This window comes from Diutina rugosa (genome assembly GCF_008704595.1).
Source record: "Diutina rugosa strain CBS 613 chromosome Unknown scaffold40_size130624, whole genome shotgun sequence".
Classification (NCBI taxonomy): domain Eukaryota; kingdom Fungi; phylum Ascomycota; class Pichiomycetes; order Serinales; family Debaryomycetaceae; genus Diutina; species Diutina rugosa.
This window is the reverse complement of record NW_022995101.1, coordinates 26,284-50,244: the sequence shown is the minus strand read 5'-3', so window position 1 is coordinate 50,244 and position 23,961 is coordinate 26,284. Positions and strand designations below refer to the sequence as shown.

At 50.5% G+C, this 23,961-nt stretch overlaps 13 protein-coding genes across 13 annotated transcripts; 8 read left to right on the top strand and 5 right to left on the bottom strand. All coding sequences in view use genetic code 12, as the record gives it.

Moving 5' to 3' along the window:
- Window positions 1-1,584: 1,584 nt before the first annotated feature.
- Window positions 1,585-2,340, top strand: ROT1 (Rot1p; the record flags this gene model as incomplete). Its single annotated transcript, XM_034154337.1, has 1 exon — window positions 1,585-2,340. The coding sequence occupies one exon, from the start codon at window positions 1,585-1,587 to the stop codon at window positions 2,338-2,340; it is 756 nt and encodes a 251-aa protein (XP_034013438.1).
- A 1,606-nt stretch (window positions 2,341-3,946) lies between these two features.
- DIURU_001758 (uncharacterized protein) lies at window positions 3,947-4,888 on the bottom strand (the record flags this gene model as incomplete). The annotated part of the gene is made up of 1 exon (XM_034154336.1): window positions 3,947-4,888. The coding sequence occupies one exon, from the start codon at window positions 4,886-4,888 to the stop codon at window positions 3,947-3,949; it is 942 nt and encodes a 313-aa protein (XP_034013437.1).
- Window positions 4,889-5,689: 801 nt separating this feature from the next.
- Window positions 5,690-8,185, bottom strand: MEF2 (Mef2p; the record flags this gene model as incomplete). Its single annotated transcript, XM_034154335.1, has 1 exon — window positions 5,690-8,185. One exon carries the CDS (start codon window positions 8,183-8,185, stop codon window positions 5,690-5,692), a length of 2,496 nt encoding a protein of 831 aa, XP_034013436.1.
- Window positions 8,186-9,097: 912 nt separating this feature from the next.
- Window positions 9,098-10,060, bottom strand: DIURU_001756 (uncharacterized protein; the record flags this gene model as incomplete). The annotated part of the gene is made up of 1 exon (XM_034154334.1): window positions 9,098-10,060. The coding sequence occupies one exon, from the start codon at window positions 10,058-10,060 to the stop codon at window positions 9,098-9,100; it is 963 nt and encodes a 320-aa protein (XP_034013435.1).
- A 690-nt stretch (window positions 10,061-10,750) lies between these two features.
- Window positions 10,751-12,175, bottom strand: DIURU_001755 (putative Xaa-Pro dipeptidase; the record flags this gene model as incomplete). Its single annotated transcript, XM_034154333.1, has 1 exon — window positions 10,751-12,175. The coding sequence occupies one exon, from the start codon at window positions 12,173-12,175 to the stop codon at window positions 10,751-10,753; it is 1,425 nt and encodes a 474-aa protein (XP_034013434.1).
- Window positions 12,176-12,936: 761 nt separating this feature from the next.
- DIURU_001754 (aldo-keto reductase superfamily protein) lies at window positions 12,937-13,890 on the top strand (the record flags this gene model as incomplete). Its single annotated transcript, XM_034154332.1, has 1 exon — window positions 12,937-13,890. One exon carries the CDS (start codon window positions 12,937-12,939, stop codon window positions 13,888-13,890), a length of 954 nt encoding a protein of 317 aa, XP_034013433.1.
- Window positions 13,891-14,062: 172 nt separating this feature from the next.
- Window positions 14,063-14,974, bottom strand: DIURU_001753 (transcription elongation factor DST1; the record flags this gene model as incomplete). Its single annotated transcript, XM_034154331.1, has 1 exon — window positions 14,063-14,974. One exon carries the CDS (start codon window positions 14,972-14,974, stop codon window positions 14,063-14,065), a length of 912 nt encoding a protein of 303 aa, XP_034013432.1.
- Window positions 14,975-16,746: 1,772 nt separating this feature from the next.
- DIURU_001752 (uncharacterized protein) lies at window positions 16,747-17,439 on the top strand (the record flags this gene model as incomplete). The annotated part of the gene is made up of 1 exon (XM_034154330.1): window positions 16,747-17,439. One exon carries the CDS (start codon window positions 16,747-16,749, stop codon window positions 17,437-17,439), a length of 693 nt encoding a protein of 230 aa, XP_034013431.1.
- A 55-nt stretch (window positions 17,440-17,494) lies between these two features.
- Window positions 17,495-17,974, top strand: DIURU_001751 (uncharacterized protein; the record flags this gene model as incomplete). Its single annotated transcript, XM_034154329.1, has 1 exon — window positions 17,495-17,974. The coding sequence occupies one exon, from the start codon at window positions 17,495-17,497 to the stop codon at window positions 17,972-17,974; it is 480 nt and encodes a 159-aa protein (XP_034013430.1).
- Window positions 17,975-18,704: 730 nt separating this feature from the next.
- Window positions 18,705-19,238, top strand: UBC8 (E2 ubiquitin-conjugating protein; the record flags this gene model as incomplete). The annotated part of the gene is made up of 1 exon (XM_034154328.1): window positions 18,705-19,238. One exon carries the CDS (start codon window positions 18,705-18,707, stop codon window positions 19,236-19,238), a length of 534 nt encoding a protein of 177 aa, XP_034013429.1.
- A 567-nt stretch (window positions 19,239-19,805) lies between these two features.
- Window positions 19,806-20,930, top strand: DIURU_001749 (TFIIH complex kinase subunit; the record flags this gene model as incomplete). Its single annotated transcript, XM_034154326.1, has 1 exon — window positions 19,806-20,930. The coding sequence occupies one exon, from the start codon at window positions 19,806-19,808 to the stop codon at window positions 20,928-20,930; it is 1,125 nt and encodes a 374-aa protein (XP_034013428.1).
- Window positions 20,931-21,274: 344 nt separating this feature from the next.
- UGA2 (Uga2p) lies at window positions 21,275-22,780 on the top strand (the record flags this gene model as incomplete). The annotated part of the gene is made up of 1 exon (XM_034154325.1): window positions 21,275-22,780. The coding sequence occupies one exon, from the start codon at window positions 21,275-21,277 to the stop codon at window positions 22,778-22,780; it is 1,506 nt and encodes a 501-aa protein (XP_034013427.1).
- Window positions 22,781-23,211: 431 nt separating this feature from the next.
- On the top strand, window positions 23,212-23,457 carry DIURU_001747 (uncharacterized protein; the record flags this gene model as incomplete). The annotated part of the gene is made up of 1 exon (XM_034154324.1): window positions 23,212-23,457. One exon carries the CDS (start codon window positions 23,212-23,214, stop codon window positions 23,455-23,457), a length of 246 nt encoding a protein of 81 aa, XP_034013426.1.
- Window positions 23,458-23,961: the final 504 nt, after the last annotated feature.

The following is a 23,961-nucleotide window of genomic DNA, read 5'->3' as shown; positions in this document are numbered from 1 at the left end:
GATAAAAGAGACATTATTGTCCGATCCGCAAACGTCAGATGGTCCGTTCATTTCAGGCAGCCACTGACGTTTTCTCTTTGGGAATACAGTCAAGCAAGATGTTTCCAGAACGCTTCGCCGATGAGTGGCTCAACCGCAGAAACTTCCATTGATTAAAATCTTAGCTGTAGCATGACTAAATCGCGGAAACCGTGAAATGTGTGGTGGTAGTGGTTATTTCGTATTCACCTGTCACGTTACCAAAAAAAGTCACAAGGGCAAACCTAGCCGAACTTAACTAGCCTTAGCTTTCTTAACAATAGCTTTTAGACCTCGCACTAATCGTCAAGCCACCGTCACTTCTCGCCTGACCCCATCACCCCAAATCACATGATTTATGGACAAAAATCAATGTCACCGGCAAATCCTTCTATCAGTCTTTTTGCCCTAGTGTTAGCCTGTGCCACAAGGGGGCGGTAGGCGATGGTCCGCTTACGGTATCCGCTTGCATTTGCCTGGCGCGGCTTCCCCTTGCGGGTGCGTTGGGTGTACACACACGCTCATTCCCTCCTCCCCCTCTCCCGCGATCGCGCCCTTCCCCTCCATATACGGGCAAAATGTAACTTGACCACCTCACGCCCACAAACCACTCGTAAAACCTGAGTCAAGTATACCCGATGGCCAAACATCTACGCGTACGTCCGCCACCAGCCACGCGGACAAAAAGAAGACTGTATGAGTAGTGATGATACAGCGTTTGTCTCACCGATAACAAATGAGATGTGCGCTAATCTCACTGATTTTCTTTGTTAGTTTGTCTCATCTGATTCCTTGTCTCACTTGTCTTTTTCTTTGTCAGTTTCCATTGTTTTGGGAGGCTTTTTTTTTTCGTGGTAGGCTTACGGTATTCTCTTTGTGTTAGGGCGCGTTTGTGGCATTAATCTGAAAAAAAAAAAAAAAAACAATGCGAGGGCGGCGATGCCACTGGGGGCTTTTCTTTGTATTATGGAGCTTTTGTTTTGGTTTTGCCGTTGTCGATGGCTGGCATTAGTGACGAGGCACCAGATCCCCGAGCCAGATAGACGACAACGACAACAACGACGACGACAACAGCGACGACTATTGTTAGTAGAGCGTATATAGAACAGAGGGACACGTCGCTTCCCTCGATAGTTAAGGCCTTGAATGAAGTCTACTTTCATCGTTTAGCTCCACCTCTACTTCTACTCTTCTTGACACCCGTGGATTCGAGAATAGACGACGTCATCGCCGCTAGCCGAGAGAACGTTCTGATGGCCTCATGGTATCATTTTGTCGACTGCTGGTAAATGTCGTGCGCCCACCAATTTAACCACAACCTTGACAAACGATGCCTAACGTCGCCTAAATATCAACAACATCAAAATGACAATACTTTCAGTGGACCAAAATGGCCTCATGACACGAGCCAGAGAGCGGTGCTAGTGTCGCGACACAGCCACTACCTACAACCTCTCCCCCCCCCTTCGAGCTTGTCGCCTACCTGCAGGACTCATTTGCTCCGCCGCGGTCGCATTTGGCGTTCGCTCCCCTCCCGCCAACCCACCACCAAAAGCCAACTTTGCCATGCTCTGGAAGCCGCTCGCCGTCGCCGTCTGGGCTGCTGTAACGGCCGCCGACTTCACTATGGACGACTTGGAAGGCACGTGGGTGCTGAAGTCGAATACCGTGTTTACCGGACCGGGTTTTTATGACCCCGTCGACGAGCTCTTGATCGAACCCGATTTACCGGGTATTTCCTACTCGTTTACCAAAGACGGCCACTACGAAGAGGCGATGTACCGCGTGGTCGCCAACCCTGTTGATCACCATTGTCCTACAGGGCTGATTACCTACCAGCACGGCACCTACGAGATGTTGCTGAACGGGTCGGTGGTGCTCCACCCGATCGCCGTCGACGGGCGCCAGTTGCTTTCCGAGCCCTGTGGCGACTCTCCCGACAAGCTGAAGTACACCCGTTACTACCAGCCGACGTGGTTTAAGGAGATCTTGGTGTACGTGCTGGAGTATCACGGACGCAAAACTCTCCAGATCTTCCAGTTCGACGGGCTGAAAATGCAGCCGTTGTACTTGGCGTATAAGCCGCCGATGATGTTGCCCACGGAAACGCTTAACCCGACCCAGGACGCCCCGCAACCGGAGGAAACGGCGCTGAAACGGAAGCGCGACGACTTGGGATTAAAGCACCGCGTGCGCCGGTCGTTGGAGAACCAGTACCGCACTAATGCCATCCGCGAAACGACCACGCCGCACATGGATAAGATGTGGTGGGTCGCCGTCGGCGTGTTGGGACTGACACTGTTGGCGTTCTTCATGATGTAATTGTCAAAATTTGTTTAAAAGTTGTTTAAGATATTGGGTTCTAGGTTTAAATCAGACATTTGGAAAAGGCATGGTGTAGTCAAATCAGGAGTAGTGGTTTTGGTTTGAGATCATTGAAGTTTGCGTTAATTTGAGATCCAACCAAAATTCAAACTTTTCCGTGAGATGCTAGTGTGACTTGACGTGTAGAGTTTCATGATGATGATTCTTTCCAATCTGACAGGCGTTGGTTTCAATAGAGCATGGGGTTGATTTCGGTAGGGCATGGAGTTGATCCCAAACGGCATGAATGTGATCTCATTGTCATAGAGTGGTGACGGACAACACTTTAGTATAATGGATAATGGAGTTGACTGTTTTGAGTGGCGTCAATGAAGTTTATTTCATGATAATACCGTTGCTTGTCTCCTTAAAGTTGGAGTCTATTTGGAACCTAAAGTCAGATCAGACATTCCAGGTATCACTTGACTCGTAGTGCTTGATGACGATGAATCTTCCAAATCTATCAAGGATCGATCTCAAAATAGCATGGAGTTGATCTCCAGCCAGCATAGACTCGGTAGTAAGTTTCTTTTTAGTGCAGTATATAGAGGCTGGAGTTACCATGAAGTTATATAGATTTCCGTGATCAGAGTATTTTAACTATTAATTGTGGATGTGGCTTGTTTCAATATGTACTGACCTCGAAGTCAAAACGTTGGGATCTAGGTTCAAATCAGGGTTAGATGTCGGTGGCCAGAAATAGGCTTTAGTGGGGCATTGGCGCCGGTGCGTAAATTGCTCGATTGGGACTACTACCCCGAAAGTAGGTTCACCCCACCCATATCGAACCTAATCCAAATAACACCCGAAAAGGGAAGGAGGGGGCCTCTAGTTGCCTTCTTTTAGATGACAGTTGACGATTTAAAGTATAGCTAAAATTAGCCTTTTGGCAGTGTGAGGGGGGGACCCCTTTTCCATTGCTTTTTCTAAGATTACCGCATTGAGGGGTCAAACGGAGGGTTAACCGGAGGTTGACAAGTGGGGGCCGTTTTGTGAGACCTGTGGCAACGTCATCGGCAATCCGAATAACTGGGGTGTTTTGCAACCCACGGAGACGTGCGGGCTACCTGCTGGATACATCGCACTACGTCGCAGCCCTCTGCTGTGCCTGGTGATCGCTGACACCGCCGAGATTACTAGAACCATCACCATCACAACCAAACCAGGAAAACGTGATTACGATTAGATGTATCTGACCATGAAATTAACTATATGGTAATCCTAGTCCAGAAAAGCTAGGCTAAAAGTTGTGGTTTCTGGCGGTTGGTGACGGGGCATTGTCTATACCGTGCTTTGTTACGCGTAACGGCGGGGGGCTTCCGGCAATCGGTAGACTGTGCATCGCCCACGCACGGTGTCCCACGCACAGTGTCCCACGCACAGTGGGAGCCAACGTCGTACGACCTCGGCGTCGTCTACCGGTAAGGGGGCTCGTCTCGACGTTCGCCTCGGGTGATTTCGGTGAGTACATTCCGCTGTATGTGGGTCATCTTCTCTTTAGTTCTCTGATGGTATTTTATTTAGTATTGATGGCTTATGCTGGGTGGCGTGAGGCCACCGGAAATTAAGTGCGTTGAGCACACACCACCGCGTGCGCTCCCACCGGTTTTACGAGGTGGGACCGGTCGAGTCCGGCGGTGGTTTCGTCGAGAATCTGTTTGAGGTGGCGTCTGACCTGTTCCTGGTCGTCTGGAGGTAATTTTGTGATGAACAGCCGCGTCATCCAGTACTCGATGACGTCATCGTCGCTGTGAACGTTAGTCCCAAGCAAAAACAATTCTGGCGGCGTAATTTGGAAGTACTGGTTATCCTTGAAAATCGCTCGCCATTCGCCTTTACGGTATTGGGGCACACCGCCTTCAAGCAGGTAGATATACTCGCAGCACCGCTTCAGCCACGTCGCCGGGTCAAAGTAATTGGCAAATACTTGCTTAGCCGTAGTACCTTGACTAGTCACGTGACTAAAGTCATGTGCGCCACCATCAATATAGCGAACATTAGTACTATCAACCTCGGCCAGAGGGTTAGCGTACTCAAAGTTCCATATACACCCTAATTTCCCTTCGGGCTTTAACACCCGCTGGATTTCCTTAAGACTAGCATCATCAGCAAACCAATGGAACGCCTGAGCGATAATCACGGCGTCGACCGAGTTATCAGGCACTGGTAAATGGTAGGAGTCACCGAGTAAAATATCGTCGGCGCCGAGCTCGGGGAAGTTCTCGCGACACAGAGCCAACATCCCCTTCGACGGGTCCATCACTTTCAACGTGCCGTGGCCCCAACCGTGGCCAATCAAATTGCGGGTGAATTTACCCGTCCCCACGGCCACTTCTAGGATCAGTTTGTTAAGATTGGGCACGATGTGACCTTCGGGATTTTCCGAGGCGAGGCCAAGCTCCACGAGGAAAGGGTCGACGATTTTGGCGTCGTAGGCAGGCCGGTAGGCATCGTAGGCACCGTGGTTAACGTTATATGCGTTGACGGCAGTGGAATGAGCCGACATTGTACAAAGTGAATAGTGGAGGTGGTTGTCGAATTTGTGGAGGTGAATCATAGACTATATGCAGGACATGACATCACCGTACCAAACGCCTCGGACCGGTGGCGGCTAGACTCCGAGCCAAAAAAAAGAAAAAGAGAGATAGTCCAAGAAAAGAGGGGACTTATAGCCTGCACGATCGTCGCGATTGTCTCCAGCGATCCCCGGGGTGTCTCAGATCGGGTGCATCCTGAGCTGCTACCACCAATTGATAGGAATTGACACTGACTAGGTATTTCAATTGTAGCCACCAATCAGTGAAACCAACTTTTGCAAGAACGAATCAGTTTCAATTGGTGACAGTAGAGGTGTTTGAATTAATTGTACAGTGGGTTATTGATGATTTAGACTAATTATGCCACGTTAGCCATCGATGCAAAATTCAAGTAGACGCCTATACTAAGCCACCGTGGGCTGGCCACTTAAACAATCAATCACTTGCTGTCTTTCTTACAAGCATTAAGCTGTGCATTTGAACAATCGCCCATTGCATCACGCGCCTCGGACTATCTGAACTTCCACAATAACGGCGATGACGTGCCATCACACGCCCCCATTCTACTGTACCGCCTAAACCCATTTATCCAGACGTTACACGTCGTCAAAATATGTAGCCACGATGACTTCCATGCCTGGTGGCTCACGTCACCGAATGCGTTTGGCTGCTGCAACTTGTGGCTGCAACATGGCTGCAAATGACAATGCTATTGTTATCTATGTACAAGTAAAACAGGTGGGACACCTTTACAACGGGGGGCTGGAAATTCATAACAGGGCCCCAATTTGGTCGGCACGGGGTTTCAGGGCCCGCCGCATGCCGCCGTAGGTCATATCGAAGGTCCCTCTACCGCCAGTCATCAGCCGCAATTTTGAAAGGTAGCCCACCATTTCCCGTAACGGCGTTTCCGCCCGAATCATCTTCCGGTCACCACCGACCTTGGCCGTGGCTCCTGACGACGACGACGACATGGTATAGTCAGGAGGTAAGTACATCGAATCGGCGTAGCTTCGAGTCCACTGGGTGTCATTATCTCCGTTTACACCAGAATCATCAGCGTCAACAATCTCCGAGATGACCCCATGGCACCGGGTGCTGAGATCATGGGATACTTCGCCCATATGGTCGGCGTTAACGTACACTTTAGTGTCCATCACCGGTTCGAGGATGGTGGCGCTGGCGGTTTCCAGTCTCAGGTAGCGGGTGACGGCTTGTCTGGCTACCAGCAGTAATGCTCCCACCAGCGCCAGGGGGTCGTCACTGGGGAAATCCCATTCCATCACTCTTACAACGACTGAATGGAGGGCCATACCGTAAAGAGGACCCCCCATTTGGAGAGCGGTAAGACAGCCACGAACAACAGCGTCGCGGAGGTCCTCGGCCAGCGCCTCGTGTTTCCACCGTCTCTGGTCTAAGATATCCTTAAGGCGAGGAGCCATGGCATTCTCCCCTAAAATGACGATATTGTTATCACCGTAGATCTCGGCCCCTTCCTCTTCAGCGAACTCCGACGTCTCAGCCTCGCCTTCAAATGAGTCTAAGGCCACGGTAACTGAAGCTCCCGACTCGTCACTAACGGTGATCTCCGCCAGAGGAGCGGTAAACGTCTCCTTATAACTGACAACCACATCGGAAAACCGGACATTCGCCTTCATATCGTTAACCATCCGGTCACGAGTGATCTCCAAATGGAGCTCGCCCATCCCCAGCACCACCGTCTGGCCCATATCAGCGTCCTCGTACACGTGGAGCGACGGGTCTTCCCGCACTAATTGCGTAAGACACTGGTGCATGTAGCGCTGGTCGCCGGCAGTGGCAGGCTCAATGCCCAGGTTGAATAAGGGAGGGGGGATCTCAATCGGTAAAAGGCGTAAATTAGCTTCGGTATCGGTGAATTGCTTCTTATTAGCCACTGCCACGAGAGTATCACCGGTAACAATATCGTCGTCATGACCCAATACCACCCCGATATTACCTGCTTTCAATTGTTTCACTTCTTCAGGCATGTCGCCGTGCATCACCATGAGCTTTTTCACGTGGAGTTTGGCGCCCAGTCTCGTGTTAACCACCGTCAGATTCGCCTGGAGCTTACCGCTGTACACTCTGAAAAAGGTCATGACCCCTTTAGTGGCGTGGGTCATCACTTTGAACGCAAGAGCCACGGCTAAAGTCGGCTGGCCGTTGATCACAAGCCCTTGGGGAGTCACTTTAGCCGGTACCTCCACCAGTTCCGCTCCAGCAGTCGATTGACTAGCCTTACGCTTTGATTTACCACGAGTGGCTTTTGTAGTGGTAATTTCAGGCACAGGAGCGTCTAACGGCAGCGGCAAATAGCTGGTGACGGCGTCCATCAACGGTTGGACCCCAATATTACGGAAACTCAGGCCACAAACAACGGGGGTAACGGTGGTAGCGAGACAACCACTACGCAACGCTGATTGGAGTACAGCAGTGGGGACAGCCATGTGGTCCTCAGTCTCCAAAAATGACTCGATAACCGCTTCATCGATCTCCCCAAGGGTTTCCACCATCAGCTCCCGAGAGGCAGCACACATCTCGTAGGCCTCAGGGTAGTCTTCCAGGGGTTCAGAAAGGTCGATAACTTCCACTGATTGGCCAGTAGCATCACTCGTATCCCATATAAGGAGTTTCTTATGGACAACATCCACTACTCCCGAGAACACTCGATCGTCTCCAGGGGCAAAATACGGCAACGAACACACCACCGCTTTGGTGTTAAGCTTAGTGACAATCTCCTTAACCGTACGAGAAAAGCCAGCGCCGGGACGGTCCATTTTATTGACGTAAGCCACTTTAGGGATACCCAACTCGTGGGCCTGACGCCACACTTTTTCCGTCTGGGCTTCGACACCAGCAACAGCGTCAAGTATAGTCACCGCCCCGTCCAATACCCGAAGCGATCGGACCACCTCAAACGTGAAATCGGCGTGTCCCGGAGTATCGATAACGTTGATGGTGTGCCCATTCCAGGGTAAGGAAATCGCTGCCAGCTGGATGGTGATCCCCCGAGCCCTCTCCAGGGGTAAATAATCGGTTACGGTATCACCCTCATCGACATTCCCCATTCTTCCCGTTCTCCCTGAATAGAAAAGCATCCGCTCGGTGGTGGTGGTTTTGCCGGCATCGATGTGGGCGATGATCCCGATATTGCGAATCTTGGCCGGCGCCACCTCGTGGAGACGCAGCGCCAGTTGCTGTTGGAGCCACCGGGGCGTGGTGTGGAGTAGTCGTCGCCACAACATGGACTAAGGGTAGGACTAACCTGGCTGCGAAGATGATGGTAGGTAGAGTGAGTGAGAAAACATGAAATAAGATACGATTTTAAAAATACTGATGAAACAGGTTATGAATTAGCTAGCTGGTTAAATGATGAATTATTATGAAGTCTTTTTTTTGAGGTATTTGAGCTGATGGCTAAGATTTCACCTATGGTCTTGGAAAGGACTTCAGTGCGAAATCAGACCACTAACAAACATATTGATCCAGGGTAGCGAAACCGTTGTTGCAATCAATTAACTACTAATACTTTGAGCCGTTGTTGCTAGAACCGATTATTAGTTTCAATTGCTAATAGGAGGACACTTATTTGCTAGAACCAATTGCCATTACTTTGGATCACAAAGGGGAACTGGTTGTTGCTAGAACTAAACATCGAGGTGGAACCTTGCTAGAACATATTATCATTTATTGGTTTGAACCATTTCGAGTTGTTAGATTCAATTTACAGACGCTTGGGCGTTGATGCTAGAACCAAAAAACTGCTATTAGTTTAGGCTAGTTCGAGCGTTGTTGCGAACCAATATATAGCTATTAAGGGAGGCTGGCTGGTGCTAGGACCCAAACATACGCTTTGGATCATTGTCAGCCTTGCCGGAACCAATTACCAGCATCAGTTGAGTGCTGCTTGTGTCGAAGTAAACGACGGTGCTGCTTAAAAGTCTATGGTTACGCTTAAATATACCAACCCTGTTTACACCACTGGAGTTCGACTCCGTCAATTACATTTTATCAATTTTTTATTAAACACTAGCAAGCATTAAAAAAACAAAACACACACAAAAAGACTCGTGCCACGACCACAATTTACTCAGTGGCCAGAATCAGTTTTTACTCAATCGAAGATAGTGTCTTTACACTGGCATCAAAACACATTGTCACAAAAACCCCATCCGTTTGAGCTGTTCGTAGTTGTAGTCGACGGTTCGTTCGGTGTTCTTAGCACTGCTGGCGACACTCAGAACACACCCTTCCGGTCCCCCCGTGGTCAAGTACTTGCCGTTATCTTTAGCTGCCGTCAACAGCGGGTCAAGTGCCGCCCGGAGACTGGAGAGAGAACCTTCTTCAACGGAAACACCACCCACGGCGTCAGCAGCCTTGACGGTGGCATTAAAGATCGGGCCCAATACCGGTAGCTTCGTCCAGTGGTCGTACAACGCCGTACCCCCGACAATCCCCGGGTGCACCGCAAGCCAGAGGATCCGCGGGTGCTGTTTCGCCATGTATCTGACGTACTGGATCTCCGCCGCCTTGGCGTTGCCGTAGCGGACCCATGTCCACATCGCGTTGGGCCACCGGTTGACTTTTTTGGCGGGGTCAAAGTAGGTGTAGGCAAAGTTGTGGCCGACCGAAGAAAGGAACACCACTCGGGCTTCAGGGGCCGCTTCCAAGTTGGGGATGAGCCGCTCCGTCAAGAGCATGTGGCCGACAAAGTTCACCTGGTACTGCACTTCGTAGCCGTCCTTGGTGACGTCAAACGGCACCCCCATGATGCCAGCATTATTAATCAAGATATCGATCTTCGGCTCCGCTTTAGCGAGCTCCTGGCTCGCCGTTTTCACCGAGTCCAACAGCATCAAGTCCATTTGCACGTGTTTGATCTCGCCCAACGCATGGCCCGTAGACCGCTTGTGTGCTTCTGCCTTGATTTCGTCAATTGCCTTCTGCACCTTGGTGGGGTTTCTTGCCGCCATGTACACCACGTAGCCGTGGAGGTACAAGTGGAGAATGGTGTACCAGCCGAGGCCGCCAGCGCCGCCGGTGATGACGGCCACCCGGCGGTCATTGTTCGGGTCGAGGTAGACGGCGGTGTTTGGGTCGTAGTATTTAGCCTTCACCATGGTGTTTTTTCGATTGGATGCTTTGGTATGAGAAGGTCTCTGGGACGATGGGCTACTTATACGCCGCCATTTGTGGGGTATTGCTTATCAGAAGGCCATCGATTCTCAAGTCTGGGGTTGCCACTTTTCGGGGCCCTGACGAATGGGGTAATGTGCGGCACCGATAACCTCGGCACTTTCGCGTTTGAGAATGCCTCCGAAGCGGTCTCGAACGCCCCCCCACGTAAGCGTGTGAGGCTACTTCCAGCGGTCTCGAACGACCCCCACGTAACCGAGGTATACGCTGATTACATGTGAATAACGCGATGAATACGATGAATAATTGGGTGAAATTAACCCAGCACAATGACGATCGAACTGTTATTGTTGTAAGTATGTGACTTGTCGTAGATATATCAACATTTGCAACGAAAAACCCTCTGCCAACCCTCACTTTGAAATTTGACATTTTGATAACTGCACGACGGTTTCACACTTTTGAACATCGCACGACTATCAACTACAAGATGCCTATCGTTTAAAAACGTAATTACACAGGCTATCTGTTTCCGCCGTCCGCTTAGCATTATCCTAGTCAAAACTTGCCACTATCTCGCGCCGCCAGTGTGCCGATAGTGGAGGCAGGACCTAGTAATCCCCCAAACTAAAGCGATTAATGGATTGTCGTTATCCCTACTATATACTCTCTATCTACACGACGTTGTGGAACTGCTTTTCCAACCCTTTCTTCACGATCTTCTCGATCTCAACGGGATCGGAAGTGATCTTAGTCAAGTTTTCGTAGCCGTCTTTAGTAATCACAATATCGTCCTCGATTCTCACCCCACCAATGTACCAGTACTTGTCGACGACATCCTTGTTGATATACTTCAACATGGTCTCGTCCTTGAGCGGCTTTTCCAACAAGAACGGCAGGAAGTAGATCCCCGGCTCGTTGGTCACCACCATCCCCTGTTGCAAGGGGCGTCTCAACCGCAAGTACGCAAGCAAGGGGTCGGCATCGTCGTAGTTGGGTTCGCCGCCGACGTCGTGGGTGTCTAAGCCGAGCACGTGACCCAAGCCGTGGGGGAAGAAAGGAGCCGATACTTTATTGGCAAAGATCTCGTCGGCGTCACCTTTAAAAATGCCAAGCTTAAGAAACTCGTCGATTAAGATGCGGTGGGCCAAAAGGTGCAATTCGTCCCACAGCTGGCCGGGCTTCATCTTGGCCATCGTCTCCAGCTGCATTCTTAACACGGCGTTATAGATGTCCAAATGCTCTTTAGTCCAGGTGCCGTTAATCGGGAAACATCTGGTGACGTCCGAGGTATAGTTCATCCACTCGGCCCCGGCGTCAATAAGCACCGAGTGCTTTTTATCGTCGATATCGTCGTCGTTGGTAACGTAGTGGAGAGTGGAGCAGTTGGGGCCGGCACAGCACACGGGGTCGTACAGCTGGGCCTTCAGCCCTTGGCGGAGCGCGTGGTACATGAACTCGGCGTGGATGTGGCACTCGTTGGTCTCGATCTTGGTGGCTTCCATCACGGCGCGGTGGCAGTTATCGGTGATAGCGGCGGCGTAGCGCATCAATTCAAGCTCGAACTCGTCCTTAATCAATCTCGCTTCGTCGAGAGCCCATACAAAGTCCTGAGAAACCGTTAATTGGTCGTGGAATTGCGAGTTCATGTCATTAAGCTCCACCGTCAACAACGGCCCTTTAGCGGCTTCCAAATCGGTTTTGAGGTCCACAGCGTACTTAACCTCATCAACATGGAACCGTTTGGCGGCATCGGCTTGCGAGATCGGGTACCCCAGCCACATGATATCGTCTTCATCGATGTCGGCCAAGTACAACGTAGTGCGGCCCAGAGCCACGTCCACAGTCACATGAGACCCTGGAGTCTCACAACCGGTGAGGTAGAAGAAGTAGCGCTCTTGACGGAATCGTTTCAGCAGGTCCAGAAACGAGTAGCACTCCTGGACGGCGCCGGCGACGTAGAGGGTCCCCTCCTTAGTGTTGGATTTGCGCTTAAAATGATCGGCGACACGTTGGGCGTGTTCCTTAGCCGGGTAGGGTTTGTTTTCAAGCAGTTTGGGTCCCCAGAAGCCCACGGATTTCATGTTTTGTGGCGTCATTAGCGTGTGATGGGTGTGGCGGTCTCGGCCCTAAAGTATGAGGGGAGAGCCGCGCGATCGGACGGGGCGGCATCGCTCGGAGTGCGGCAATCGGCGGACACACCAAGAAGACCATTAACTATAAACACCAGAAAACGAGAAGAATAGAGCCTGGATGTGTAAATTGACAATACTACATTATTTTGTGTACTTTCCTGATGAATATTATCACATTGTAGTACCGATCCCTTTTGTTTCCGTGGATATTTCCTGGCATTGGCACGGCGATTTAAGGTCATCTCGCTTAAGCATACCCGAGGCTGAATGTGCTTTCAATCGATGCCAGGTGATTAAAAAGAGAGTAGGTATCAAAAAGCTACGTCAGCTACAGGACTCGAACCTGTGCGCTCAGAGAGCATTTGATGCCTCGAAGGGAATTCGAGTCAAACTCCTTAACCACTCGGACAAACTGACTGGCGATGGCGGAATAACTCCCCGAAGCCTCCCGGAGCGTTGGTAAATAACGAAGCCAACGCCTCCAGAACCGCTCCAAATGGCTTCAAATGGCTCTAGCAGGCTTAGAAATCATTCCAAGATGCTATTAATCCCCTCATATTGCTCATTATAGACCCCAAGCTTGTCTTTTCACTCTCTTTCCCTCATTATTAATCATGCCTGGGGCCCGCGCTTTTTTCACGCCTCCGCAGTTCGGAATTGTTCGACAAATTCCGTGTCGGACCGTTATCACCCTCCACAAACGACAACACACGACGAAAAGAAACATGGTTGAATTCACAAGAAAGTTTACCACCAAATCGGGTATCCCCATCACTATTGGGGCCGGTTCCGGTACTAAATGGCAGTGGTTTAAGAAGAACCAAAACCAGGGCAATCTCACCCAAGAACTCATCGACCAGTTGGTTTTGGCGTTGAAAGTCGGCTTTAACCATATTGACACGGCCGAATACTATACCACTCATGAAGAAGTAGCCGCAGCGATTAAGCAATCGGGCAAAAAGAGAGAGGACTTGTTTTTGACCACTAAGTACTCGCCTGGCTACTTGGGCACTCTGTGCATCACTTCGGGACCTTTGGAGTCGATCGACAAGGCGTTAAAGGAGTTTGACACCGACTACATCGACTTGTTTTTGATCCACTCGCCGTTCTTTGACGAAACGTGTCTGAGAGGTTTGACGTTGCTGGACGCGTGGAAACAGATGCTCGAGGTGAAAAAGTCGGGCAAAGTGAGACACATCGGCGTGCTGAACTTTGCCATCCCCCACTTGGAGGAGATCATGGCCATTGACCCCTCTGTTGTCCCCGAAGTGAACCAGATCGAAGTGCACGCGCAATTACAGGAACAAACCCCCGGTATCTTAGATTTCTGCCGTCAACACCAGATCCAAGTGGAAGCCTACGGCCCGTTGCTGCCGTTATTCCGCTCGGAACAGTCTCCGATTATCCCGGAAGTGGAGAAGTTGGCCCAGAAATACCAGAAAACCCAGGCCCAAATCTTATTGAGATGGGTCTACCAACAAGGCATCCTCCCCATTACCACTCTGACCAATGAGCAAAGACTTAGAGACGCGTTAGACATTGTTAACTTTGAGCTTGAGCAGAAGGATCTCGATGCCCTTACCCAATTGGGGTTGGTTCACCGCCAACGCAACTTCTTTGCCGACGACATGGCCAAAGTGGAAAAGCAATTGACGGTTCCTGCTGCTGTTGCCATCTAGACTACTGCTTAGAGATGACTAAATATCAATAGATAGATGACTATTCGAAAATCATCATATATTAGACGTATACGTCACACCAGTAGATGATCATATTGATGGGGTTGACTCGGTAGAGAATAGAGGAGTATGTTACATATGGTACAGGAGAGAGATAGCAGTAGTAGTCGGACTACGAGAACTTCCAGCGGTTGTCGCAGTTCAAACAGGTGACGAACGTCGTCAACGGCTCATCGGCAGAACGGGTTTGCATCTGGAAGTAAGTGGTCTTGCGCCCTTTACATTTCAGACACTCAAACCGGTCGGAGATGGCGTGTTCCTGTTGCGCTTCCTGGGCGTCAAATAAGTTCTTTTTGTGCATCTCTTCCATCTCCTTCTTTAACAGTTCCGGCGCCATTTCCTTCGGCGTCATCTTGATGAACGCAGCGGGTTCGATGGCTCCCGTCAATAACCGGTGGCGCAATTCGGGGTTCTTCTTGTTGCGCAAGTTCATCGTGAACGATCTCAACTTGTTGCGGTAGTTGTCGTTGACGGCCAGGTACTCCAGCTTAAACACTTCCGATTCGATAGCCGTAGCCACAGCGACGATATCCTTGGCGGCGTCGTCGCGGTCAATGGCCAACGCCGTGTATAACGCCGAAACGGAGGCGTTTCTGGTGGTATTCTCGTAAAGCGTGGTGTTGACGCCGTCGGTCTGCGGGTTACGCGGCCCCTGGTGGAATTTGGAGTTGGTGGAACCCGCCCCCGCAGCAGGGGCATTGGTCGAGGGCAGCGCTGGTTTCGCCGCCAGGGTCCCCGCCGCCGCCGCCTTTGCTGGAGCCGGCAGCGCCAGCTGTTTCTTCTTTTTCTTTTCGTTCAGCACTGCTTCCTTCCACAGCTTAATCATTTTCACCACGAGTTGCTGGACCTTAGGGTTGGCGTGGCTCTTAAACTTATTCACCGCCACGCCGACCTTGGTCTCGCGGAGAAGCTTTTCCGTCGGGTTGACGCCGTCGTTCAAGATGTTGAGCAACTTGAGGATGGTGGCCTCGTCCTGGGCCTTCTCGAGGTTCGAGATGATGGTGAGGATCTCCTTGGGTTCCATGGCTAGAGAGAAGAGACGGAGAGACTGAGACGGAGAGAGAGAGAGTTAGCCGGTAAGCGCGCGCTATGTCTCGTGAGGCTAGTGAAGAGTATGGAACAGTGTCGAGAAAACAAGACAAAATAGGGGTCCCGGAAATGAGCGGCGGACTCTCAAGTAAATACTGATGGAGACAGGTGGAGACAGATGAAAAGTAAGAGTGCAAGGGGATACGTTTTGTGGAGATGGGGAACTCCGAAGGGTGCGGGAATTTGTCGAGGCAAGTAGAGATAAACGTAACAGTAAACAATGACCATGGTTCGTGGATAAAGAGAACAAATATATGCACAGACAAGAATTGTTTTGTTCTTATAGCGTGGCAATATTGCTTTGGACGGTTAATTTATATAAAGCGAACAAAGCGGTCGAAGAGAAATCGTCTCGATCTTGGCTCACTTGAAAAAGAAATCTTAGCCTATGGAAATGATTATTTCGATTACGGTGCATCAATAGTAGACGGAAACTTGAATGAAGAACGACCATTGGTAGTAAAACCAGTTGTTAGCGATGGTGACTTTAATACAGTGAGTTGTTGCCAGAACGAACTATGAGCTATTAGCTTGGCTCAGCAAAGTGGGATCGTTGCTGCTGGAACCAATTATTTGGTATCACTTCTCTCTTGTAGGATCGTTGTTGCTAATCATCGGTTATTCGCTTGGTTTAGAGAAGTGGGATCGTTGGTGCTAAAACCGATTATGATTTTAGTACGAATGGGGTCAATGGATGACACTTTGGAGGTACCAGCTGGTGTCGACATTACGGTACTGAACATCAATTTCATTGCGTGTCTTCTGAAGCCAGCAACAGAGACCCTGCTTGTGGTTGGACATTCATATATTCATCAAATGCAAGCATCACCAACAACGGCTCCGTTCGTAGATCTAAAGAAGAAACTGCTCATATGAATTTGATGACTTGTGATTGTACCAGTTGGATCGTGAAAGCTTTGTGGCTCTACCTTGAGAAACTTTGGGGATAGCTGGGCACCCATAATTTACCCCATGTGATCCACGCCACAACAATGACTCACGCCGGTTATTGCATTAAATGATCCGTGGCTTTGGCAGCTTTAGCGGCTAGTTATTTTGGGTGTCTGACATATTTTTTTGGGTTTGGTATGTGTCATTCGATTGTGGAAAATCACATGCGGCTGAAGTATTGTGACAAACACAACAGCGAATTGTAGTGTTCGAGAGAAGGTAGTCGATAACACATGCTGAGCCGCTAGCACAACACGGGGGGAGAGAATGTTGGGTGGGGACGGCCACGGTGCTACAAACGCTACCTCCGGTTGCTGTTGACGTCAACTGCGGTAAGCTCATGTGATATCACAAGGCTGACACACCCCCAAAGCTAAACTTAGACATTGACTGTGATCACTAGAGATCAAGGAACGAGCACTAACCGATGAGCTTTCCAATAACATAGATTATCTTCTCAGTCCCTAGTCATTAATATTCTCAAATCTACCTGCACCTAGTTTGATTATGCAAACTCATAATGATTACCAAGAACTTGTTAAACTAAACAAAACTAGTTTCATCGAGATCATCTACGTTTCGTATCATGTTTCATCTCTCGTCTCACTGTCTTAATACTCATAGTTGTCGCGCGCGACTTTGACTACCGACAACGCTTACGCCGCCGTCGCCTTTCCTTTGTGTCCCCATCCCCTCAATCTCCCCGGTCCACACCAATTACCAACACAGTTTTTAATCGCTACACTACCCTGAGTTATGGAGCTGACGACCGTATCCGTGGGCAAGTTCCCGCAGGAGTACACTGAGGAACAGATCATGGCCATCGCCAAGCTGGTGGGCCCCGTGAGCGACGTGAAACTCATGTTTGACGACATGACGGGCCGGCTGAAAGGGTTTGCCCATATCCGCTACAACGACGTCGAAACCGCCCGCCTGGCTGTCCGCAACCTCAACTACATGCCCATCGCCAACAACCGCTACTTGCGGTGTGTGTTCACCACCGACACCCACACCGACGCCCAGCTTCCCCAGTTGCCCCTCGGACTGCAGATCGCCATGAACCAGCAGGCGGACCGCGTCGTCGACGACATCGTCGCCCAGCTCGACAACCTGACGTCGATGGCGGTGATCGCCGACTTGAAAAAGATGTGCCAGGACAACCCCGAGTTGGCGTGTGTGTTGTTTGAGCGCTACCCGCAGTTGGGGATGGCGGCGGTCGACATTGCCATCAAGACCGGCGCCACTAACCCGGATATTGTCGGGCTTGTGCGGCGCCACCGGTCGCGAGAAATTGTTGAGCTCTCGCCCGAACAGCTCCACTGGCTCCGGCAAGTTGCGGTGGTGCCCGCGTCGGACTTTGACGACGTTGGCGACGCCGCCGCCACCATGCGCCAGCTCCAGGAGGACGTCATCGCCGGGAGGTTCGGCGACATTTCACATGCAAATTGATCGCAAAATATAAAGTGGCATCAACAATATCAGAATCACACGAATCACCACACCAATGCCTGAGAAACAACTAAAGACCCGCGAGGAGATCGTGGCTGACTTTGAGAATGAGCTTATTGAGCTTCACGGGATGACCGTCACCGTCGACGGCCACCCGCCGTTGGAGTTTTCGCGCGACATGGAGCCGATGCCCCAGCGCCTCCACTTTATCTTGCCGGAGTACCTGACCTACACGTTGACGGTGCGGTTTAAGACACCCAATAAGCAATTGCTGAAGTTGCGGTACAAGCAGCTGGTGAAGAAGGCCGGGATGACGCTTAACCTGAGAGATGAGCACTTGTGCGACTCTACTAATCTTGAGGAAATGCACACGGTGACGTTGCCTCCGGAAACCTTACCTGGTGGTACCTTCCTCAGAGGCGTGTACCCGGCTACCCTGAAGTTTTTGGAGGACGACGAACCGGTGCTCCGGTGCAAATGGACCATCGAGTTGGTGAGTAAGAAGCACGCCCCCGCCATTGGCGGATACGAATAGGCGATTTGCTTTTAACGAATGGCTGGTCCTGACGACGCATGAGTATATAGATAATAAACGCATAATACCACCCTGGCTTTTTGCTGTCAAATGTGTCAAATAGTGTGGCTATTCCGCCTCGTAAATCGCTTTCACAAGCACGTTACGACCCAAAAAAAAAGGAAGCGGTCTGGAATCAACTGATCCAAATCGGGTCACCTACGACGTGCTAAGATAGGTGGTACGAGTCCAAATCATGTTAACTACTAATGTAACCGTTAAGGTATTTATAGCAGTTACACAATCGACTAATTTCGAAGAGAGTAGTGGTCACAAGAGAGACGACTTTCCAGCGACTTCCCTTAAATGTGGCGTGATAGCAACCGCACTACCAGAGGCCTCGGGAGCTACTCTCCAAGGACACAAAAAGTAATAGTTATGCTACCAGATCCACCACTCGGTAACCAAACAGACGCTTGTATAGCAATTTTTGTAAATGACTTAGCTAGGGGCTATACCGGTTGTCTTAGAGGTAGTACTAGTGGTAGTGTGGGGTTACCTGCAGGGGTTTATCTCCACGTGACCTGGGGAGTGACCCCCCTTGGGCCACTCTCCTATAAACCTCACCATTATCACCAACCACCACCACCGCCAGTCGCCACCACCACCCACAGCTCCCCACGCCTTCCCCAATCAACCTCAAACGCAACCTCAAACACACAATTCCAAACTCAGTCAGTCCCGTGTTAGTATGACCACTCCCAAGCGCAGAATCGAAAAGGACATGATGGAGTTGATGATGCTGGACCACGAGGTCCTGCTTGTCGACGACAACATGCAGCAGTTCTACGTGATGTTCAAAGGTCCCCGGGACACCCCCTACGAAGGCGGCACCTGGAAGGTGCGGGTGGAGTTGCCCGACCAGTACCCGATCAAGCTGCCCCTGATTGGCTTTACCAACAAGATCTACCATCCAAACATCGACGAGCTGCTGGGGCTGGTGTGTCTTGACGTCATCAACCAGACGTGGTCGCCCATGTTTGGTTTGCTCAACATTTTCGAGGAGTTTTTGCCCCATTTATTGCGCTACGCCAACCCCAGTGATCCGTTAAACGCCGACGCTCTGGGGTTGATGAATAAAGATATCGACCAGTACACCGAGACGGTGAAGCAGTACGTCAAGAAGTATGCGCAGGCGCAGCAGGAGGTGGCCGAGAACGGCGCCGACGACGACGGCGACGACGACGAGCTCAGCGACGTCGGGAGCTTGTCCGACATCGACTAATCGACCAATGCATTACCCAATAGACACATTACGAAACTGACTAGGGCTTGTAGAGTATTATCGTTGATCGGTCTCGTCAACGGTAGAGTAGATGCGAGCTATGATCATCAATTTCAATTGATGGTAGTTTGTTGTGAATCGATTTCACTTGTATTTCTTTTGAAACACGATGAGCTCTAGTTTATGATGAGTCGTCAACTTAATTTGACATAGACATGATCGCCATGATAGCAATGAGATCTCCAGGATAGAAGACGTCAGAGAGATGCTATAGAGGTTTCGAGTACTCACTAGAGTTTATTGACTTGTACTCAACCTCTTCCTCACTTGTAAGTTTCTAACTTACCATGGATATTCTCTATTCATAGTAGTATACTCACCGTTGCTGTTACCAGACCCCACACGATCTCAAACCTCAGTGAAACTCATAATCAATTGATTTAATCCATCTTCCACTACTAACCAAACCAATGGCTCATTTAAATCATCAATTCCAATTTACTTTGCCTGGTGTTTGATGTATTTGTGGAGGAGTCTATCGTCTTCTCATCACTAGCGCGCTGGACCATGACTCAGGAGGCGCCGCCAACCAAGGCCCGCTCCGTCACCGGCGACGATCTCTACCGCCGGCTGAGCCAGTACCGGTTATGGTCGTATACTCCCGAGCTGTTAGCTGAACGCAAACGCCACACCCACGAGCGGGGGGTCCGCAAAGTCAACGATAAGTTTGACGAGGCCCACAAACGGCTATGCGAGCAACACCCCCAGGCGTTCGCCGACCACGGGCCCCAGCTCTCTCGCGACGCTTTGGTGGAGTATTTTACCCTCCAGGAAGAGACGAGCTATCTTACTTATTACTGTATGATGATATTACGGTTGCTGGACTCGCTTAAGATGCCGTCTCAGGTGAAGGCGACGGCGGTGCTGTTCTTCCGCAAATTCTATTTGGAGAACCTGGTGATGGAGTTCCACCCCAGAAACGTGTTGTTTACGTGTGTGTTTTTGGCGGCGAAGCTGGAGAACTGCTTTATGAAGCTCGAGGCCTTTGTCAACGCTGCGCGCAAATCCAACTCCAAATTGACGGAAAAGGACATTTCTGACCTTGAATTCACCGTGTTGCTGCTGCTAAAGTTTACTTTGTTGGTACACCACCCGTTCCGCCCGCTTTACGGGTTTTTCCTCGACTTTCAACAGGTATTGATCCAGGCGGCCAACCCCCCCGTACTCACCGTTGACCGGCTCGGGGCGCTTTATGATCGAGCGAAAAGATGGCTCAGTGACCAGGCATTGCTTACCGACGTCCAGTTTTTGTTTACACCGCCGCAAATCGCATTGGCGGCACTTTATTCGGTGGATCCAGCCATGGTTGAGACCTATATCAATAAGAAATTTCCAACACCGACTGAAACTAAAGTTGAAGCTACCCCTGAAACTAAAGCTGAAACTAAAGCTGAAACGAATGGTGAAACGAATGGTGAAACCGAAGAGGCTGAGGAACCAGCACCGCCGACACCACAACAGTTACTCGAAGTGGTTAAACAGTGTGCTCAGTTAGGGCTGGCAGTGCCTGAAGAAGATAAGGAGGCGATCCGGGAGATCGACAAGAAGGGGTTCTTCTGTCTCCACCCGACTCGACTCATTGAAAAACGGTTGAAAAAGCTTAATCCGACGCCGCCACCGCCACCTCAATAAACTCGCTCATCGAGCATCGTCGAGCAGTGTCCTTAGCGGCTAACCCCCGCACCCAGCCAAAAATGGCCACCAGTGCGAAGTCATAGCCACGAACCAGAGCAACCCACTGGAGCCCTGTCGATCCTCCCCATAAACTATATCATATTATACTATAGTGAATTTCACGAGAAATATAATCTCAATCCTAGTAAGGTTCCTCAGCTCATCTCTATCGTCTCCCCTATTGCTAGCGGCTAGAGGGATGCGCTACGCACCTACCGTTTTGCCGCTAGCCGCTAACGCCCGCACACCCGCACGCCCCCCACGCTTGCTCTATATAAACCCGTACCATCCACCCTGCCAAGATGCTCCGCAGAACCTGGACTCGCTTGTACTCAATGAACTCGCACGTGGCGTCCCAATTCAAAAACCAGAACCTCCTCAAGACCGAGGCTTTCGTCAACGGGAAATGGGTGTCGTCGGGTAAGACGTTTGCCGTCACCGATCCGGCGAAGGATACCGACAACGAGCTCGCCCAGGTGACGGACATGCCGACCGATGCGTTTGAACTGGCGGTGGAAGACGCCTATACCGCGTTCGCCTCGTTCAAGAAGGTTTCCGGCCGCGACCGGGGGGCCATGCTCCAGAAGTTGTACCAGCTCATGATCGATAACGCCGACGATTTGGCTAAGTTGATCGTGTTGGAAAACGGGAAACCGTATGCCGATGCCCTTGGCGAAGTCAAGTATTCGGCGCTGTTCTTCCAGTGGTTTGCCGAAGAGGCTCCTCGAGTGTACGGCACCGTTATCCCCTCGGCCGACTCGCAAAAGCGGATTTTGGCGTTGAAACAACCCGTCGGCGTGTGTGGGATCATGACCCCGTGGAACTTCCCCCTGGCGATGATTCTGAGAAAAATGGGCGCAGCTATGGCTACTGGTTGTACCGTGGTGATTAGACCCGCCTCGGAAACTCCCCTTTCCGCCCTCGCTCTCGCCTATCTTGCAGAACAGGCTGGTTTCCCTGCGGGTACCGTCAACGTGCTCCCGTCGCTGAGCGCTCTGGCCTCGGGTAAGGTGCTTACCCAACACCCTAAGGTGAAGAAAGTGTCGTTCACTGGCTCCACCAGAGTCGGGAAGATCCTTATGGAACAACTGTCGCTGACTTTGAAGAAGTTGCTGATGGAATTGGGTGGCAACGCTCCGTTTATCGTGTTTGAGGACGCTGATCTCGACGCCGCCGCCCAGGGGGCAATGGTGTCCAAGTTCAGATCGCTGGGCCAGACCTGTGTGTGTGCCAACCGTCTCTACATCCACGAAAAAGTCTACGACGAGTTCGCCAAGAAGTTTGTTGCTCTCGTCAACAAGACGAAGATGGGGTACGGTCTCGATGAAGGCATCACCCACGGTCCTTTGATCAACCAGAAACTGATGGATAAAGTGAGAGAACACATCGACGACGCCGTGAAAAAGGGCGCCAAGGTGCTTGCTGGCGGTAACAAGCTCCCTAACTTGGGCGAGAACTTCCACGAGTTGACGGTGTTGGGTGACGTCACCAAGGACATGGTGATCACCCAGGACGAGACCTTCGGGCCCGTGTGCCCCTTGATCAAGTTCTCCACCGACGAGGAGGTGATTGCTGCTGCTAACGATACCGACGTCGGCCTCGCCGGCTACTTCTTCTCGAAGGACGTGCTGAGACTCTTCACCGTGGGCGAAGAACTCAACGTGGGGATGATCGGGGTAAACGCCGGCGGTATTTCCGAGGCGGCGTTGCCCTTTGGCGGTGTTGGCGAAGCCGGGTTTGGCCGTGAAGGGTCGAAGTACGGCATCGACGACTACACCGTGGTTAAGGCGATGGTGGTGGGGTTGTGATAGATTATAGAATATTTTTAGTTTTACGATACCAGAAATGAACAGACACGAGAAACAGACAACCTTCATAAAATTCTGGGCCCATTGCTGTTGGCAACGGCAGTAATTATCAATTTGGGAAGTCCAACTTAAATTACATTGGGAAAACATATTTTACTTTCACCAGCGTCCTCTTCAGGTACGACGTACTTCTACGGCTAATCTCTTTGTCTTTTAGCTTTAAAATAACGGTGGTATATCTTCATTCCCGGCCTAAGGCGGACTTTACTCACCATCCCCGTATTTAGGGGATTGCACACAAAATCGATGACTCTCCCTGAGCTCGGATGTCTGCACCCAAGTGTCGGAGTTGCTATCAGTACGGTTGAAAACTATATAAACTAGTCTTTCAGGCGGTCTGTGAATCCCACGATTGGCCTTCATTCATCGAAATGCCTCCTAACGTTTCCGAAAGCGAGGCTACTCCGCTCCAGACGGAGACGCAAAATAATGCTAGCTACGGCAAGGTTAACCAGCAATACGTAACGGTGGATGAATTCAACGCTTTTAAGGCGGAGATTGAGGAGAAACTCCGCCAGCTGAACAACGAATTGAAGACCGTCCACAAGGAACTTGACCACGAGTCCCACGACAGGGACCACAGCCAACTCTACAAAGTTCGGTTTACTCCTAAGTGAGTTTTCTTATTCTTTTATTGCGTTTACCAACCAATAAACGTATCCCAGTCGCCCGATTTCACTGTAATCAGCCAATTTGTAGGATGGGTCGATGCTAAACTGTAAAAATGTCATTGCGTCGTCATGCACCGCATCCCCGTGACGCGATTGGAAATAGAATCGGAAATACTGTTTCATGGGTGAAAAATGTCAAATATGAAATTGTAATGAACTTGCTGCATTAGTATTAGAACCTTTTCGTTGATTGAATCGACGCTGGTGGCTCCCACTGCCTGTCGGAGGTGTCTTTACTAAGGTACAGTATGAGCACGATCCACGGGGCTACGGGTCGTTGATATGGCTGACGGTACACGCTAATCGACTGGTCCGAGGATGGGGTACCGCTGTAAATAGTTGGGAACTGTAAGTTTTACCTCAAAAAGCGTCCTGTGACTATGTCGTAGTTGAATCAGACTTGAATTAGACTTTGGTAACGATGATCATTTTGGCGAGGCTAAAGGAAAT